Below are 17,247 nucleotides of genomic sequence, written 5' to 3' on the forward strand. Positions count from 1 at the left end.
AGCCTTTGCCCAGTGGCACTTTTTGGGATATTTGAGACTATCCGGATTTTACCGAGGAGACTTTAGTGAGTAATCCCTCTAAAATTGGAGTAAATGCTGCTCTCCTGTTATAAGAGATCATTTTTTTCGATAATAAAGCTGGATATATTTTAGAGCAATATTTATTGTTTTGTAAATTCCATCTCACTAAAAGCAGAGTGCGGTGGTGTTTTATCATTGACCTTTTCTTTATTGTGCATTTTGTGACGGAAAAAGAAGGAAGGTTCATCCAAACTGAACAAAATGGCTACTGACTGGATTGAATATTGGACAGATTTGTCCTTGCAAATGCCAATAAACTACATTTACAGTGAGTGATTTAAGTACGTTATATTCTCCGGTAGTATTTCGTTCGGGTTTTTATTTTTTAGAAGCACCAGCTGGTTGTCAAATATCCCAACAGACCAAAACGTGCCGCAATTTATTTTCAAGGCTCTTCTCCTCAAAGCCAGCCTTAAAACCGGGCCGCAGCTAATCGTCCTCGTCGTCCTCATCATCGAAGCGGGTGTGCTGTCCTCTCGGGGCCGACGCCCACGTTTGGCCGTAGCCCTTGGCGCCGCCGGTGGGCTTCTCCTGGGTGGTGATGAGGTCTATGATGGCCGTGATGACGGCACAGTCTTTGGACTGGCGGTCTTGCCAGTCCACGGGAGCGGGGTTGCGGATCTTCTCCTCGAGCAGAGAATCCAGCTCTTTCTTTAAGCTCTGTTGGAAAGGCGAAGGTCAGTGACAACGCATCTAAACAGCTGTTTTTCGGACCAGTGTGTGTCCTGCGCTTACTTTGACGAGGTGAGCTATGCGGGCCGGGGACCTGAAGACGATCCACTGGTCGACGGCGATGGTCTCCTGGTCCTCGTCCTTCTGGATGGTGATGTCTCCGCCGAAGAACAGCAGCGAGAACGGGGACACCTCGGTGCAGTCGTAGAGGAAGATCTGAGGACACGCAGAGAGATGTCGCTAACGCACGGCGACAGGAGCTTGACGACAAACACGCTTACCCGGTCGGCGAGCGGGATCATTATGACACACCGTGGCCGACAGCTATCCTGCGGTGTGGGCTGAAAGTGTCCCATTAGTGCACAGAGGCTGTGCCAGTTCCAAATGTGTTTCAGTGCCTCCGGTGTCAAGAGAAATGTCATCTTGCCCCGTCTGTGAATTTCACAGTTTCCGTCAATTTGCCTTCCTAAAATCAACGGAGTGCTGCTAGAACGTTTTTTTTTATTTTTATAAAGAATAGTATAATGTTTTACATAAATCAAAGTATTTAGACAGAACACAGGAGTGATAGATTATCCCTATTTCAAAGCGGGATAAAATGTTGAACAACGATGCTGCAATGTGCAGTATTATTGATGAAATTGCTTAAGTTGTTTGTTGAGTAGTTGCACACTCACAAAAACGGCTCAGGACTAAAGCCATAGAGGTCTCAATGGCTACGAGCAGAAGACAGAGGTAAAAAAAAAAAAATTAGTGTTCGCGTAAGGGAAAGGAATTTATGGGGAGGGGGCGAGTAAGGACAACTGCCTTTGCCCCATGAATGTGTAATGGAAGTGCGTCAAATTCAACGTCACAACTGGCTTTCCTTCCCCGGACATTTTGCTTCCTTCTCTCTCACTTAGTAAACAGATGACCTCGACAAGCTGGCAATCTCCGAATAACCTCCTTTTATATTGGACCCATTGGAGGACAAAATCACTTAAACGACACAAATAAAACATTAAATGATGGAATTAATAATGCACCAGCAAAAACCTCTCTTTTCATAAACCCAAGGCAAACCAAACAGACTGACATGAAAGGTGTTTTTCTGCCGAGAGGTAACATCCACAAAGAAGAAAGATAAATGGACTGAAGGGAGGCAATGGGAACGCAGAGGTGAAAAAAAAGAATTCTATATGTAGAAAAAAAGAAAAAGATGGAGAGACGCCAGTCAGGAGCTGCATTGACCGTTTTACCTCTCACATTGCGCTTTGAAGCACAAGCGCCTTTGAGGGAGAGTTAAAAGGGCAGCGTTTTAATCAAATATTCATTCAGAGAAAAGCTGAAATAAACCGCTGCTCCTTCTTTCCACTCACACTCTTCAGGGGGAAAATACAGAATCAACAAGATGTTGCAATACGCACTTGAAAGTAAAAAACAACGTTCATGCAGCATTGTTGAAACGGTGCGCATTGCACGTCCACTCGCCTACTCACACTGCTCGTTCTCATCTTGAGGTGGTAGACGAGCCACGTGTAGTTAAACTCCGTCTCTTCGGCGTTGACCGACTTCGGGTGGATGACCACCTTTCCATCAGCTTGGGTGTACGCCTTGACCCTGACAACGGGGAGATATGAGAGTGCGCGTGTTTTTGTCTGGCTTGCATACGTTGGTCAAAACAATTAATGAACCGTTATCTCGATAAGTAGAAAACCAGGGGAAACAGATCATGGTAAGGGGGGGAAAATGAGGAAAGAAATTCTCGTCATTAAAAACACAGATTTCAAATGGCTAAAACTGTCGCTGAGAGACAAACAAAAGCGCCGGGCCCACTGCGAGTCAGTGTGTGTGTCCGTCTCCCTGTTGTGCGTGTGGTTTTCTCTTTGCTCAGCCATAACAGCCGTTGCCCATGACAGCGGCCCGAGGCCAGTTTTATGCACGACTGCATTGATCTGACCTGAGAGGTGTGTGAGGACATATTGTAGTGTAGGGGACAACTTTCGATCAAAAGTTCAATGTGAATGATTGTGCACTTCTCTGAAAATGGTTTAGTTTTCAGCCCTTTTCCCGTTCGTCCGCTCATTGAATTGTTGGACTCACCCGGCCTTCTTGCAGCGGGAAGGTCTGATCGTTGCCACCTTCGGGTACAGACCGGCTACAATCACCGCCTTGATCAACTTCTCATTGTCTGATGGAAGGAAGTGAGAGTTCGAGGAATTGAAAAAGGAGTCTTATTACTGCCAGATCGTCTTGTTTTGAGATCCATAAGAAAAGAGTATTTTTGGAGTTGCATCACAACCAGTTGATTTTTAGTTACCTGAATTAACATTGGATTTGGGGTCTTTGGGATCCCTGCTGCTGATAAAGCCTGTATGCATAAGATGCTCAGCAAACTGACCCTTCATGTTGTGCAGCATCTGAAAGACAAAGAGACAAATTGCTTCTATAAAGGCTGCAGGTCCTTGTCTGGCCAGGCAGGAGGCAACTCAAACATGTAACAGGGTTTTCACCAAAAACACTGCTAAATCAGACTGGCTCACCTGGAGTGTGTTGGCGGACAGGAAGTTGTCCCAGCAGTACTCCCTCTCGTACCTGGCTCCACTGTGTTTGGCTTCCTCCCAGCCCTGGCGAACGGTTGGATTATAACAACATGAAATCATACACTAGACCGAGACTAAGGACGGCGTTGACCGATGGGAGACGTCCTACCTGGAAGGCGTTGACGATAGTGAGGTGGTCACTCTTGGAGTTTCTGGACAGGGTCCTTCTCCTCATATCCGCCATCTTCTCTTTGCCCTGAGAAAGACGAATGCATTTAATATTCCTTCGAGTCCTTCTCTGCGATGGAAGAAGAAGAAAGCGGCAGAGCGCAGCAGTGTGCACGTGTGTCGCTGCAGCAGTGTGCACGTGTGTCGCTGCAGACGCAAGCTTTTATGTGTGTGATTTCAGTGCCCTACCAGGGGGATGAAGAAAGGGTCTTTGAAGCTGAGTGAAGCGGCGATGGTCAGGACGGGGTCGAGGCAGCCCAGCAGAGCTCCAAACAGGATGAGTTTGCCAATGTGAGGCTCCACGGGCAGGCGAGCCAGGTGGAAACCCAGCGCCGTCAGGTTCTCTGAACGGTCCAGGGCGTTCTAGCACACAAAATAGTGAGGAAAAAAGAAAAGAAAAAAATCACATATTTTTTAGTCATCTAGAACAAAACACACCATTTTTTTGAAAATAAGGAATTAATATTCTAAAGTATAAAGCAGAAAAAAAGATCTATTGATTAAGGCGTTTGAAAGCTCTCCAATGCAACTTATCCGAGATTTGTTACGGTCAGGTTGTTTTAACCTTGCTAGCATGAAATAATTATCATGCTTTATATTGTTAAATGCATTCATTTTTCATTCAACCTACTTCAGACACTTGGGAGGATAAGAAACCTTGGAACTAGCAGATTTGTTAAAAATACTTCTAGTTAGGAGACCTTGAAACCACATGCTCAGGCAAGAGGTTGTTTCTGTTCGTCCAACTTTTCCCTCCAATATGTCTGTTTCTTTGCCAGCAAAAAATAAACTGATAATACAACTAATAGTTAGTTGCAGCCAGCTTGCTGTTTCTGATTTGTTCTTAACCCGATTATAATTAAAAACAAATGATCTTCACTTTCTTACCAGGCCCGTGAGGTTCTTGATGGCCAGGTTGATGGCCTTTGTAGTGGGGGGGTCCAGGGATTTCTCCAAGAATTGCGCGATGGACCCGAGCTTCAAAATCTAGGCGGCACACATGACATTTTACATTTATCAACAAAAGCGTGCAACTACTTTGTATCTTGGTTTGACCGCTTGTCATTTGTAGCATTGAACTGAGGGCATTTGCAGTTTTTGCTCGTCATGGCTGATGGCTGATGTGCATTAGAAACACTCTTACCTTAAGGACAGTCTGGTGCATTAGTCCTCCTCTCACCCACTAGCTTCAAAAACAACCAACTGAAGTAGCGGGCGACGACCACCCGAATGTATAACCAATACAAATAGTGGCGAGAACAATCATTGCAGAAGCTACAGCTGAGTGAACTTTGGCTTAATGTTCCATTAGCATGGGCTGAATTATGTCTGAGTGAGGAATGAGGATTTAAAAAAAAAAAAGAGAGCAGGGAAAATAATGGTGAGCCACTAAAGAAGAAAGCGCCTGTTCACGCAAGAGAAAGAGCCACAGAAGAGCAGTGATTAACGTTTTTGACAAAAAACGGACGCAAATAAGCTTGAGAGCAAAAGAGCACGAGTCAGTCATATTAGGCAGGAGAGGCTGTAATTCAACACAAGCCCCTCCTGCACTCACTAAACACAATCACGCCAATCCAGTCGTCATCTCCACTCCCAGACAACAACAGCTGGTCGTCTCTCTCCGTCAGTCTTTCTCTCAGCATAGATCACCTTGATCTGCAGGCAGAGCTCCTCCAGTGGTGTCCTCATGATTTCGGGTAATTGGTAAGCGTCCAGCAGGCTGGCCCTGAGGCCATTGTACAGGTGATAGCACTTCCCTGGACACACTCTGGGTAGATGCACAGAATAAGGGAGTGGGACAGAGAGGGGAGGAAAAAGAAAATACGCTACATCAGTCCTGTGATGAGAGCGTCATTTAAAACCAATTTGGTGCAACTTGACTCGGTGAGCAGCTCCTGCTAATTGAGCCTCGCTAGCAGAACAGACGTCTGGAGTCACACACTGGAAACACCCTGCGAGTGACCGCGCTTTGCATTTCCACGGGGCTTACAGATGGGAAGGCAGGAAGGAGCGGGCAGATGGGGAAAGACTGACAGGAAGCTTTAATCCATGCACATACCTGCCAGCGCGCCCCTTCCTCTGTTTGGCGTTGGCCAGGCTCACCCACTCCGCCGTCATGGTGCTGATGTTGTTGTTGGTGTCAAAGTTGGTCTCCTTGATCTTGCCTCCATCAATCACGTAAACGACGTCATCTATGGTGATGCTGTGAGGAAGCGGAGAGAGAGGCGAGAAGAGAGAGAAAATCAAATCTTCAAAGCAGTCTGTGAAGAAGCCTCAGCTAAGACTCACATGCAATCATTCAGTGTCAAAACATAATGTAGCCCCTCTGGTAGATTTAGAGTCTATATTTAGTGGAGTGATGTGAGGGGAGTGACAGCAACTTCAGAAATTGCTCAGTTTGTGCGTGCGCGATGCTTCGTGAATGCACTTACAAAATTGCCGGACTCTTTAGTCTCCATCCGAGATTACGGTGTCCAAAATCAATCCACAAAATGTATGCTAATGGGCCCCAAATCTTTTTTTGCATAATAATGACTTGGAGCGGCTGCATTGCACTGGTTACACACAGGCGCACACACACGCACCACTGACTGGGACTCATCATTTCTTCTTTTTATTCTATTTTCCCCGACTTACAAGAAGTAACAGCCCAAGAAATTCTTGAAGGACGTTCGTAAAGAAGTTGCACAAAATAAATGCATACACACACACACACACACACACACACACACACACAAACTCAATCCACATACCTGGTCTCTGCTATATTGGTAGCAATCACAATCTTTCTAACTCCCGGAGGCGGTCTTTTGAACACCTGAGGTGAGAGGAAACACAAGTTAGGACTTTTCTGATATTGCAAAGGAAGCGAAGCGGGACAATTGGCAGACTGAGAAAGAGAGACATGTTAGAGAGACAGAAGGATGCTTACCTGCGTCTGGTTAACCGTAGGCATGAGGGAGTGCAAAGGGATGATCACGAACCGGTCTGAAATACAACGGGACACAAAAGGGAAATTAAAACAAAGAACCATTGGCCAACACAAGATACTATCTTGATACAAGATGCTAGCGTGGGAAGCTTAACAATAATGTCCAACCAATGTAACCCTGAATTTCCCGCAAACCATCCAGCCCCATTTGCTCAACTATGCCAACAAACGTACTTTGTTATTTAATATGGACAGAAAAATACAATATACATATTCAATAATAAAAATACCATTTAATGATGTTTTATGACTAATAAAAGTCCTCTGGTTGTTTCACTTCAATGTAAATTCATTAATTATATACACGCTCATTCTCGCTTAAAGAAATATTTGATTTGTAGGAGTATAAAAATGTGAACACATTTTCACATCACACTGGGGCAGCTGACAACTATTTCCATTATCAATGGAACAGAAGAAAATGTTCCCAATTCCTCAAAAACCAAATACAGTCCAAACTAGTAACATAATTATGCTAAATACTCTGATTTAAGTGAGGCACAAAAAACAAGCTCATCGTGTAAATTGCCTCCCAGTTTACACAAGTAAAAAAGATTTTTGAAAGGTGATGGATTACAATTATTCTTATTCTTTTAAATCAAAAACAAGAATAAGTATTCCTACAAGGTACTTTCATGTCACATGTTTTCAAACCCACTCGTGTACCTGATCGGAACATCTCCTGAGCCACCAGTAGGTCGTTGAGACCGCTGATGTTGTCCCAGCCAGGAAGGAAGACCAAGATGGCTCCGTCCTGTCAGACAAACACATGAACGCCACACAATAAAACAGCAGGCTTTCATATGAGAAAATACAACATGGAACAAACTGCCAACACAAACAAATCAGCCGGGGAAACCAGGATTTAGCCAAGTGAGCGAGGTGTCAACTGTCCTCGGTGAGTCCAGGGAGACGGAGACGACTCGCCCGGAGCTCAAATCACCCACATTCAGTCACATGACAGGCCCCCGACTTTGCCTGCCAACACCGTAATGAGAACGACATTGTCCTCCTCCGACAACGGGATGGATGAGCACTTAACGTAAAGCCCCTCAAACAGAAAAACTACTTCACATGATGATAAAATGGATGAAACTAGTGATGGATACGGGGCAGTTGTATTATTGTAGCAGCGAAGATATGAATTATATTTCTATTAAAACTACTCATAATCAAAGAGCTATATGAACCATACTAAAAAGGTTGGTAGATTAGATTTGAACTAAAGACAAAATAATAATGTTTAGAAGCTCTACATTTTAAAATCAGAGCAAAATCCAGCTTTTGTAGAATATCAAAAAGCGGAAAGTCTCTGGCAAGGCTACTTTGCAAAGTGAAAAACCCAAATTAAACAAACATTATAGTCAGGATAATATTAAGCTGATCTAAAATAACTCCATTTCCTCACAGGAAGGAGAGATGAAGTTCTGGGTCTTAAGAAAGTCTTATTTAGAGCTAATTATGATTACCGATGCTCACTGGCACCCACTTGGGACTAGATACGGGTCTGTTAATTCCCATGCACGAATGTGCGTGTGTAAAAGAAAGGGGGAGGAAAGCGATGCAGGCGCTGTGCCAAGTTCCAACCTGACAAAAACACATGTTCACACACATGCAGTGCAAAGCAGCGGAGTTTTCCTCCAACTAAAAATCAAACGGCACAGAAAGCTCTGTAGCGTTGGACCACGCGCGCACGCACACGCACACGCACACACACACTTCTACCCAGCAGGCGTTCATTAGTGCCTTTATGTCACCCCGCTTGGCGTCTAACCATGAACTCGTGAGACATAATTAACCAATCATCACAGTGAAGGCCCGTCCGACGGCCCGTATCCGCGTTTCGTAACGCTGTCACCGAGAATCAAGTGTCTCCCTTTTGACGGTTGGTCGACCGCGCGGTGAATTGGCTGGTCGACGGGCTCAGGGTGGCCGTGACTGATAGAGATGGGGCTTCATAGGGGAAAGGATAATCATTCTGTCTGACTGTGTTAGTCACATCTCACTCTCGGGCCTGACTGTTTTTCCTGTTTCTCTCTCACACAAACTAACTACTAAAAGAAGAAAAAAAAAGAAGAAAAAAAAGAGCTGTATTAATTGTTTTTCTTCCATTGAGGCACTTGATTTGCACCCTTGCCCCCGCTTTTAAAAGTGACAAAAGCCCACGCTGAATGCTTTTGCTTGTGAGAAAGGGTTTCATTGTGCAGCTTTGTTTTCCCACGTGTTGGCACTGACCTCTAACTGGAAACTGTTGAAAGAAAAACATAAGAAAAATGAAAGAAAGAAAAAACATTTTGGAATGGAAAGGAAGGGAACGGATGTGCATCAGAAGAGCATCTGCTCGATCGCTCATTAGCACAGATCTGCTGCCAGATTCACTGTTATTTCCTCTGATCTAACGTTGCTCCGTATTTGAAAGGTAGCCGTCCTGTTCCGTCCATCTGCTCCACCTATCAGTGTGCTGTGCCTCTCTGCTTTTGAGAGTTTTTGTAAGTCCCCTTTACCTGATCTGGAGCCATGTTCCTAATGGAGCGCTGCTCTGCCAACCCGTCTTACCATCGAAACGTCTGGAACTCGTCGAGTCCGTGAATAGAAATCCAGTGTGAGTGACAAGCGTCTGTGATGCAAATGCTGCGAGCTTTCCAACGTAATGATAATTGAAGAAATCCAACTAAAGTCATCTGGCACACGTCACTCACCTCCTCTTTGAGCACAATATGGCGAATCAGAGCCAGGATCAGCTCCAGGTCAATCTTGTCGTCATCGTCCAACATCTCCAGTGTCTCGATAGTGTTGTCAGAGTATCTGTAAAACACGGGGTACGAACAACGAATGAATTAACAACCCATCGTACTGCCGCTCAGCAAAGCAATCGTCAAAAATACTAACTCTGGCGCCAAATAACACTTATACTGTAGATGGAAATGTGTTGAGACCAACACTATGTGGCAATACATTACAGTTGTTGCCGTGTTTTTATAGCCCATTTGCTATGCCCTTTTTTTTACTTCAGCCACTTGGGCACAACACTTTAATTGAGATGTATACGATTTCGCGTTTACGTCACAAATCAATTAAATGGTCAAATGTTCCGACGCAAATGTGGCAAATCCAAATCCTCCATTGACCCAGAGGCCGCTGTTCTCCCCAACTCACCTGCCCTGCAGCGTGCGTGCATAAGTGGGCCAGCTCTCCTTGTACTCCGCCTCTTTCTCCTCCTTCTCAGGCCTGGAGTTGCGCCCCTGCCAAAAGCCTCTCTTCCTTGACGGGCGGCGGTCCTGATTCTGGGGAGAATACCTGGCAGACGGACCAGCCAGTTTATATCAGACCCCATTGGAACAAAAAAAAAAAAAAAAAAAGAGGGTGTGGTTCCGCTTGGATTTTGGTGTGCGGTCATTCTACCTAGTCATCTCCACGATGTCCTCGAGCAGGAACTCCTCGACTGGGAACGTCAGACCGGGGATGTGGATCATTGCGCAGTTGTCTTAAGGTTTGACGCAGGGAAAGTAGATGAGAGGCAGAAACAACCCTAAATAATTAATTTGCCAGATCAGTGCTGAACAAACGTTGGTTTGTCATTCGGGGAGCTACATACTGAAATATTTGGAAAACTTCTCTGCGTTGAGCGTGGCACTCATGAGTATGATCTTGAGGTCATCTCGAAGGGTGAGTATGTTCTTCACGATGACGAGCAAAACGTCAGATTGCAGGTTCCTCTCGTGGATCTCGTCCAACACCAGATGGCTGATGGTGGACAATAACCTGACAGAATAAGAGAAAATGTATTAGTCAGTTGTTGATTTCAGTTTGGGTCGCTCTGTGCATTCCAATACCCATATCACAATACTGTTATAATACTAATACAATATTAAGTTTGCTCCAATATGACGATAACTAATGTGTCCATGTGCATCCTACAGCTTTTTGCAGGAATAAAGCCAGCATGCTTTCCTGACTATTCGGACCCCCAATCCACTGCACAGAGGCTTACAGAATGCAACAAAACATACTTTGTATGGGCATTTTTTGTATGTACTAAAAGAAACGGTATGGAATTTGGAATGCAATGCGTATGTCCTCATTATTTTTTGTCCTGTATGTTTGTATTTAACACTTCTGGCAAGAAAGGCCTTCTCGCCTTGTCGTATTGTGTCTCTTTTTTTTCCTTTACATGATTCTTGAAACATGAAACGCAAGTGCAAATTATTTGTATTTTTACATCTTTTAGTCAGTAGCTATAATTAGTCACTTTTCAAATGCCGCATCTAAATCTTACATATTTAGATATGTGCTCTTTGCAACAAGAACAGAGTTATGTTCCTTCTGTACAACTACTATTAATAATGAGTTAAAAGGCTCTGTGGAACTGAAAATACAAATGAATCACTTAATGGCTGGATACGGAAAGTGTAAACATAGCTGCAGAGCATGCAACTGTCACCTGGTAAGTAAACTGCTGCGTGAATACACCTGAATGTCAAAAAGCTGCACCAGACGACTGGAGTGGTGTAGAGTGTAGTGCAAACTCTGAAGTGACCATGAAGCAAGACAACAAGATAAGATGGCACTTTCACTTTGCCTCTGTGGTTAGACACTCAGAATGCAATGAGGCTGCAGGGATGAGTCAACAGAAGCTCTGTGTGTGTGTGTGTGTGTGTGTGTGTGTGTGTGTGTGTGTGTCTTCTTTCATTTCTCCGCCTATGAGAATGGGGACCCATGCTAATGCTGCATCCACAGACGGCAGACAGTCAACCCCAAATCAATGAGGATAAAACAGAGTGACGCCGATGGAATTGCAAATCTGGAGGAAGGACAGTTGCAACAAAAAGAGACAAAAGGGGGAAAAGCAGTGAAGAAGAACTGCAGGGAGAAGATGTGATTAGGATGAGGAAGCAGGGCTGGGGGGAGACTTACGGGTCTGAGCGAAGCCACTGAAGAATAATGCCTGTCGTACAGTACAGGATTGAACCTTGTTTCCGTGGTAACCGGCTGAGCAATAGAAGCGGGAAAAAAAGGAGAAAAAAATAGTTATTTCCTTTAGGACACAAAGTAAGACAAGAATACCAGAATGAGTCTCAAATGTCTTTGTTAATTTTCCTACTTGATGTATGTGACTGTATAAGACATCATTGTATTTCCAAAATTGACACCTTCCTTTTCCATTTCAGGATTCAACACCTTTCTTTCTTAAATTAGCTGATCAAAGATTATTTCAAAGCAGCAATATATTGATGCTCAGGATGTACACAGAAGAGAGGACACGGTTGAATAGAGTACCAGTCAAATGTTCGCACACACAAAATATGTCCAAACCTTTGACTGGTCCTGCAAGTGATGTAATAGTTTGTAACAGGGGCTAGTGTTCAAACAATGTTCTTATTGTACTTTGTTTCTCCATTGAAAAGCAATATTAAAAAGACTTATTTTTATATAAACACACACACACGGACCAGTTTTCCTGCCCTTATTCTATGCATGCCAATTTAGTCTTTTTTCATAACCCTAGAAAGAGAATACAGGGCCGTGGGTCCAGTTTGACGATGACCACAAAAGGTTTTACACCATTTTGTGTAGATTAGGAGAAGAAGCTGCCCGCTGGCTTTCTCTTGATGTTTCATCTTTGTTTATCTATTTTTGCTTCTCTTTGTCTATTCGTTGATCAAATCGCTGTACAAATCTCTAATAAATAAGCTAATAATAATAATAATAATAAAGCTCCAGTCATTCACCTTTTAAAAAACTCAAACGTTTGTTGTTAGTGTAATAGGCTACTACGAATCTTGTTTCAAGTCTTATATACATCACTGAATGACATAAAACAATGGTGATTAAGCTCACTTGGGCCCACTGATGAAAGCTCTTGCAGTATTAGAAACTAAACTGCAATATTCCTAAAAAAAAATCATCAGTTAGAGACACATTTTTTGTCTCTCAACTGTGGCCTGTGGGGGTGTGCGAGGCACCACAAAGAGGACGGTTGGTTTTAACAACAATGGTGGCTCCTAAAGAGGTTCTCCCAGCTTCTGCCGTGGCATCAGTCATGTCGATTTACTTTGTGGAAAGAGACTCGCTTACCTCTGCAGTCGGATTTGGTAACCACAAGAATTTCCATTTCCTACACTTTCTGCTCTTTCGGCTGCTACACGCTCCGCCACCTGAGAGGGAGTGCGCACAACGCATTGAAGAACACGATCGTCATTGTAAAAGAATATCCATATGACCAGTGCAGGAGAGGACAAAGGCAGCCCTCAAACATGACGTCACACAACATTGCAACCACCTCTATCCTTGATGTGCACAAAGCAACAGAGAATCCAACATAGTGGGAGCTGACAACCAGGGTACATACCGAGATGGCACTGATGCGACGCGGCTGCGTGCAGACCACACGACACACGGAGCCAACGCCTCTGTTGATGTAGTCATCCAGGATGAACTGGGTAACCTGAGTGGTCTTTCCACACCCAGTTTCCCCGCTCACCACCAGCACACGGTTCGAGTTGATAAGCTCAACCAGCTCCTGGGTACAGAGAGATGGAAGCAGATGAGAGGAAAGACCGGATTTCATTTAGCAGAATGAATAACGATGAGGAAGGAAGTGGAATCAAACACAGACCTCTTTTTTGCCATAAGATGGTAGTTTCTCTCTGAATTTCTGGGGGAAGAATGGGAAAGAAAATTGTTTAGATTCAAGAAAAACATTAAAATGAAGAGCAAACATTCTTTCTTTTTAAAGCTTAGTGATGGGTTCAGTTTCTACTTCCTAAAACATCCCTTACTTAAATCTTACAAACTACATTCTGTACAGTGGTATACGTATAAGTATATACGTATATATAAGTATATATGGTATAGGTTTACGTATCTGCTATGTAAATTCATTTAAAAAACATTTACCAAAATATTATATATGTGACATTCCCTGTGAGATATTATTCACCATGTTTACCACCCACTCTAAATTATAGTCTTAAACTAAACTATTCAGATCCATTAACTGTTGACCTAAAAATCTCAGATCTTGTTGCTGTTTTTGCTTTAGAACCGAAATCTTCCACACAGAAGTAATCAAGTAACTTTTTCAATTGGAGAGTATCCCTTCTATTTAAAATATATAAATTAGGTTGGGCATCAAAAAAACAAAGGTCTGGTGCTGTGGACAGGTTGATATTTATAGACACAGATAATCTCTACACTAACATAATGAACTTGATACTAGTGTGTCTGCTCACCAGCATTTCTTTGTACTTGGTATCGGATTTCTTGCTCTGAAGATCTCTCTCTAAGCGTTCATCAAGTGAGTTGTCTCTGGCTACTTCCTGGAATAGGAAATCCAGGTCCTTGTCCTTCCTCCTCAGCATCTCTTTTTCCTCCTTTTCTTGCGGCTCTTCTTCATCCCACGCGTCTGGAGCCTCATCTTTAACAGCTGCACGGGGGAAGTGACTGAATGGAAAAACATTTAAATTGCGTAAATATCCACGTTACGGTGGATCACTACACAATATCAGTTGTTGTGAGATTGCGTCGTGGAGCACCAACTATATTTTTGAGGCGGGGTACCCTTTTTGTTTGCAAAGTTACCGTTGCGATGTCTTCTGGCCTGCTGTAACGTCTTCCTCCTCTTCCTCAGATTTCAACTCAATCTTCTGTTTATCCTCTTCAGACATTTCCCCGTCAAAGTAACTGCATAAAGAAGTTAGAGTGACATTTTATTGGGCACGCCTAAATTACACGGTGCATGTCTCAAACACAATAGCTATATAAACGGTTCTCACCAATGACCGCTGCTTCTTGCAGCCGTAGGCCGGCTGTTAGACGTAGAGGCTCTGATATCGTTGTAATCTCTCCATGGACCAGGGCGATCACTTTGGACAGAGCTGAGCAGCTTGGTAATATGCTGTTCTCTGGCCTCATCCATCTGGACCACCGCCCGCTGCACATGACACGGAAAGGGGAAAGCTTGCAGTTAAACCAGAACAAATCTGTTCATTCAAACCAGTTGTGTACCCCATTTTACTTTATACCATTGAAGAATCCCTCGGATATGTGAACAGTGGCATTTCAGTGGTGACTGACGAATTGTCTGCTCTTTTAGCACCATCCAACTTCTATTCTAACATCTAAGCCATTTACCAAGATACCGTTGGATTGCTGTAATGGTGGAAACCAGTTCCGTCTCCCTCAGACCTTAGATGCCCATTCAAAACCCAGTAAATGAAGTCAACAAATGTCTAATCTGCTCTGATCAAACAACGTGATGCAGTTAAAGTGTAAAATGTGCATATCGTTTAGGCCATTATCTATAACATGGGTCAGGATATAGGTGGCACCTCTCTGCAGGATAATGCCCTAAAACGTGGGTGGATAATACCTGCACACTTTAAACCATCTTCCAATCAAACCAGAATGCGCCACGTTAATGGGTCGGTTAAATCGGGAACCATCACCCGGCTGTCACATAAGGTCCTCAGACGTGTATCTGTGCCGAGGGTCCTCATCCCTCTTTCTAACCCGAGGCCCAACCTGGCGTTCTAATCAAAGCAATGCGCAAGTGCATGAAAACAAACCCAATCCATACCGATCTCCGGTCCCCCTGCTTCCTCCTCACGGCGCCGAACTTCGCGTACCACAGTCCAATCTCACGTCCCTTCAGGTGAGGCGGAGGGCGGTCCAGTCGTTCACCTCCGCCTTGGTCCTTGTCGAAGTCGTTACCGTGTCCACTCGACCCTCCTCCGCCTCTTCTGTCCGATCTTTCTCTGCTTCCATCTCTGTATCCTCGACCTCCTCCTCTGCCTCTTCTCCCTCCTCGACCGCCATATCCAGAACTCATTCCGCTGTCGGAAACAAGCGGCCGCGTCGCCGAATGCTAAAAACCTTCCGTTAATATCCGTTAACCGTTAAGTTTAAGATGACTTGCAACGTTAGCTAGTTAGGTAATGCTAACGTCGCTACACCTTCGTATGCTGCTTGTTCGATTCGGTCTGCATGTCGCACAGAAACGACGTCATCAACGATTTCCAGCTGCCTCATACGGTCGTGGCGCCGCTCTGTGATTGGTTGTTCAAATTGTGGTTTTGGGATGTGGTGGTAACCAATTTCTTTACCATGTTTTTTTAACTTAGCCATGAAACTTTTATGTTAAATTCTCCTCAATCAAAAAAAGCCCATATTGTTATACCCTTTTCTTCAGTTGTTATAGGCTATAACAACAATAGGGTATTTCTCAAAATATTTTGAACTCTTTTTCTTTCTTTGTTCTTTGTCTTTGTGTAGCATGGGTTTTCTATCATGCGTGTTTTTCTGGTGTCTTTTATTATACGGTTGTATTGTTCTGGTTGTTTGACAAAATTATATATATATATATATATATATATATTATATTTATCTATTTACTCACCAGACCCAAACCCAAACCCCTGACATGTCTGCTCACCAAGCGAATCTAATCATTCTTATGTCTATTTTGAACACTTCTATATACAGAACACTGAAGAAGCAAAAATTGGGGGAGAAATAATTCAGGCTCCTAAGGCTCCATAAATCCACACCAGGGAATATACGCTGCCAATGTAACTGCTGTAATGGGGTCATCCTGCTGCTTCGCTCAGCGGAACATCAGGGAATGACGCGTTGTTCGGACCTTAAAGGTTACAGACAAATGAAAATGATCTGCTATGACAGCTAGACTGCTAGAAAGCGTCGAGCTCATGTTTATAAAAAATTAATGAATTAATAAATCAAAAAGACAAACTTTCTTTTTTCTGTTTCAATCTGTGTGTTGATCCGTCATACATTGCTTTCACGTCTGGCTCTGTTTTTAAGCTTTGACAGAAATAGATCAGTCTTGTCTTTGAGGAGAAATTAAAAATAAATCAAATGTGATCAGCTAATCTTTGTCTAAATTAGCAGTTGCTCACAGGGTTTCGACTCAGCAGCCAACTCCTTCATCTGTGTCATTATTCTGAAATGTGTGGGCATAATCAATAGCGGGTGAAACGGAATTGAACAAATGACAGATGAAAATGACTGAGTCAGAGAGTAAGCAAGGCAGGAAAATAGTGAGAAACAAAGGCAGGAAGGTGCAGAGCAACATGTTGAGAGTAAAGCTGAGTGTTGGATGAGGGAGAAATAACAGACTTTGTGTTGCGGGGATATGCTGTAACAGTGGACTCTGGGACCCCTCCCCCAACTTCTCTTAATAATCTTGCTGATTCTTCTGCACACCGTGTTTTCATTCCCTGCGGGATACTTGCGATGCATTCATGTTTCATGTTGCATGCTTTTTTTCTCCTCTTCTGGCTCAGACATACAGTGCATTCTCAACAATGCATGCCATTCATTGATGGCACATGTGTTGAGCTGGAGGTCTCAAGCCTGGCCATTGATAACATGTGGATGTAACATCCACACAACACAGCATAATCCCAGGTTGTGAGGGGGAGGGGAAAGTCCTTGGATCAGAGAGAAATGGTAAAACTTTAGCAAGATAGCTGCTGGCATATGCCTTTGATAACTGTGGTTTTAATTACATTAGACTTCTACTTTTAGTATTTGCTACCATGTGCCATTTTTGAAAATCTCTCTTTCTGTCTGACTATTTGCTTTGCTGGATCTCTCCTTTTACACTCCTCTTCCACAAAGAAATATATTCAATTGTGCATTCAACCACTAGATTGACAACATTTATTTGAGCACCCTCCCCACAGAAATATATCATCTTTGGTGCAGAATCTTTGTCTAATGTGCACGTCC

The 17,247-nt window shown here is 43.6% G+C and overlaps 1 protein-coding gene across 1 annotated transcript; it reads right to left on the reverse strand.

The window, feature by feature from the left end:
• Nucleotides 1-208: 208 nt before the first annotated feature.
• dhx36 (DEAH (Asp-Glu-Ala-His) box polypeptide 36) lies at nucleotides 209-15,517 on the reverse strand. The gene is made up of 26 exons (XM_040176889.2): nucleotides 15,074-15,517; nucleotides 14,271-14,428; nucleotides 14,077-14,178; nucleotides 13,728-13,938; nucleotides 13,112-13,150; nucleotides 12,845-13,015; nucleotides 12,571-12,650; nucleotides 11,410-11,484; nucleotides 10,091-10,257; nucleotides 9,898-9,979; nucleotides 9,652-9,792; nucleotides 9,195-9,300; nucleotides 7,162-7,249; nucleotides 6,436-6,491; nucleotides 6,257-6,321; nucleotides 5,563-5,706; nucleotides 5,154-5,271; nucleotides 4,392-4,490; nucleotides 3,693-3,866; nucleotides 3,445-3,531; nucleotides 3,276-3,359; nucleotides 3,053-3,152; nucleotides 2,836-2,923; nucleotides 2,232-2,352; nucleotides 817-969; nucleotides 209-741 (listed from the first exon to the last, which is right to left on the reverse strand). Exons 1-26 carry the CDS (start codon nucleotides 15,323-15,325, stop codon nucleotides 511-513), a joined length of 3,192 nt encoding a protein of 1,063 aa, XP_040032823.2. The 5' UTR covers nucleotides 15,326-15,517; the 3' UTR covers nucleotides 209-510.
• Nucleotides 15,518-17,247: the final 1,730 nt, after the last annotated feature.

Source organism: Gasterosteus aculeatus, chromosome 1 (assembly GCF_964276395.1).
Source record: "Gasterosteus aculeatus chromosome 1, fGasAcu3.hap1.1, whole genome shotgun sequence".
NCBI lineage: Eukaryota > Metazoa > Chordata > Actinopteri > Perciformes > Gasterosteidae > Gasterosteus > Gasterosteus aculeatus.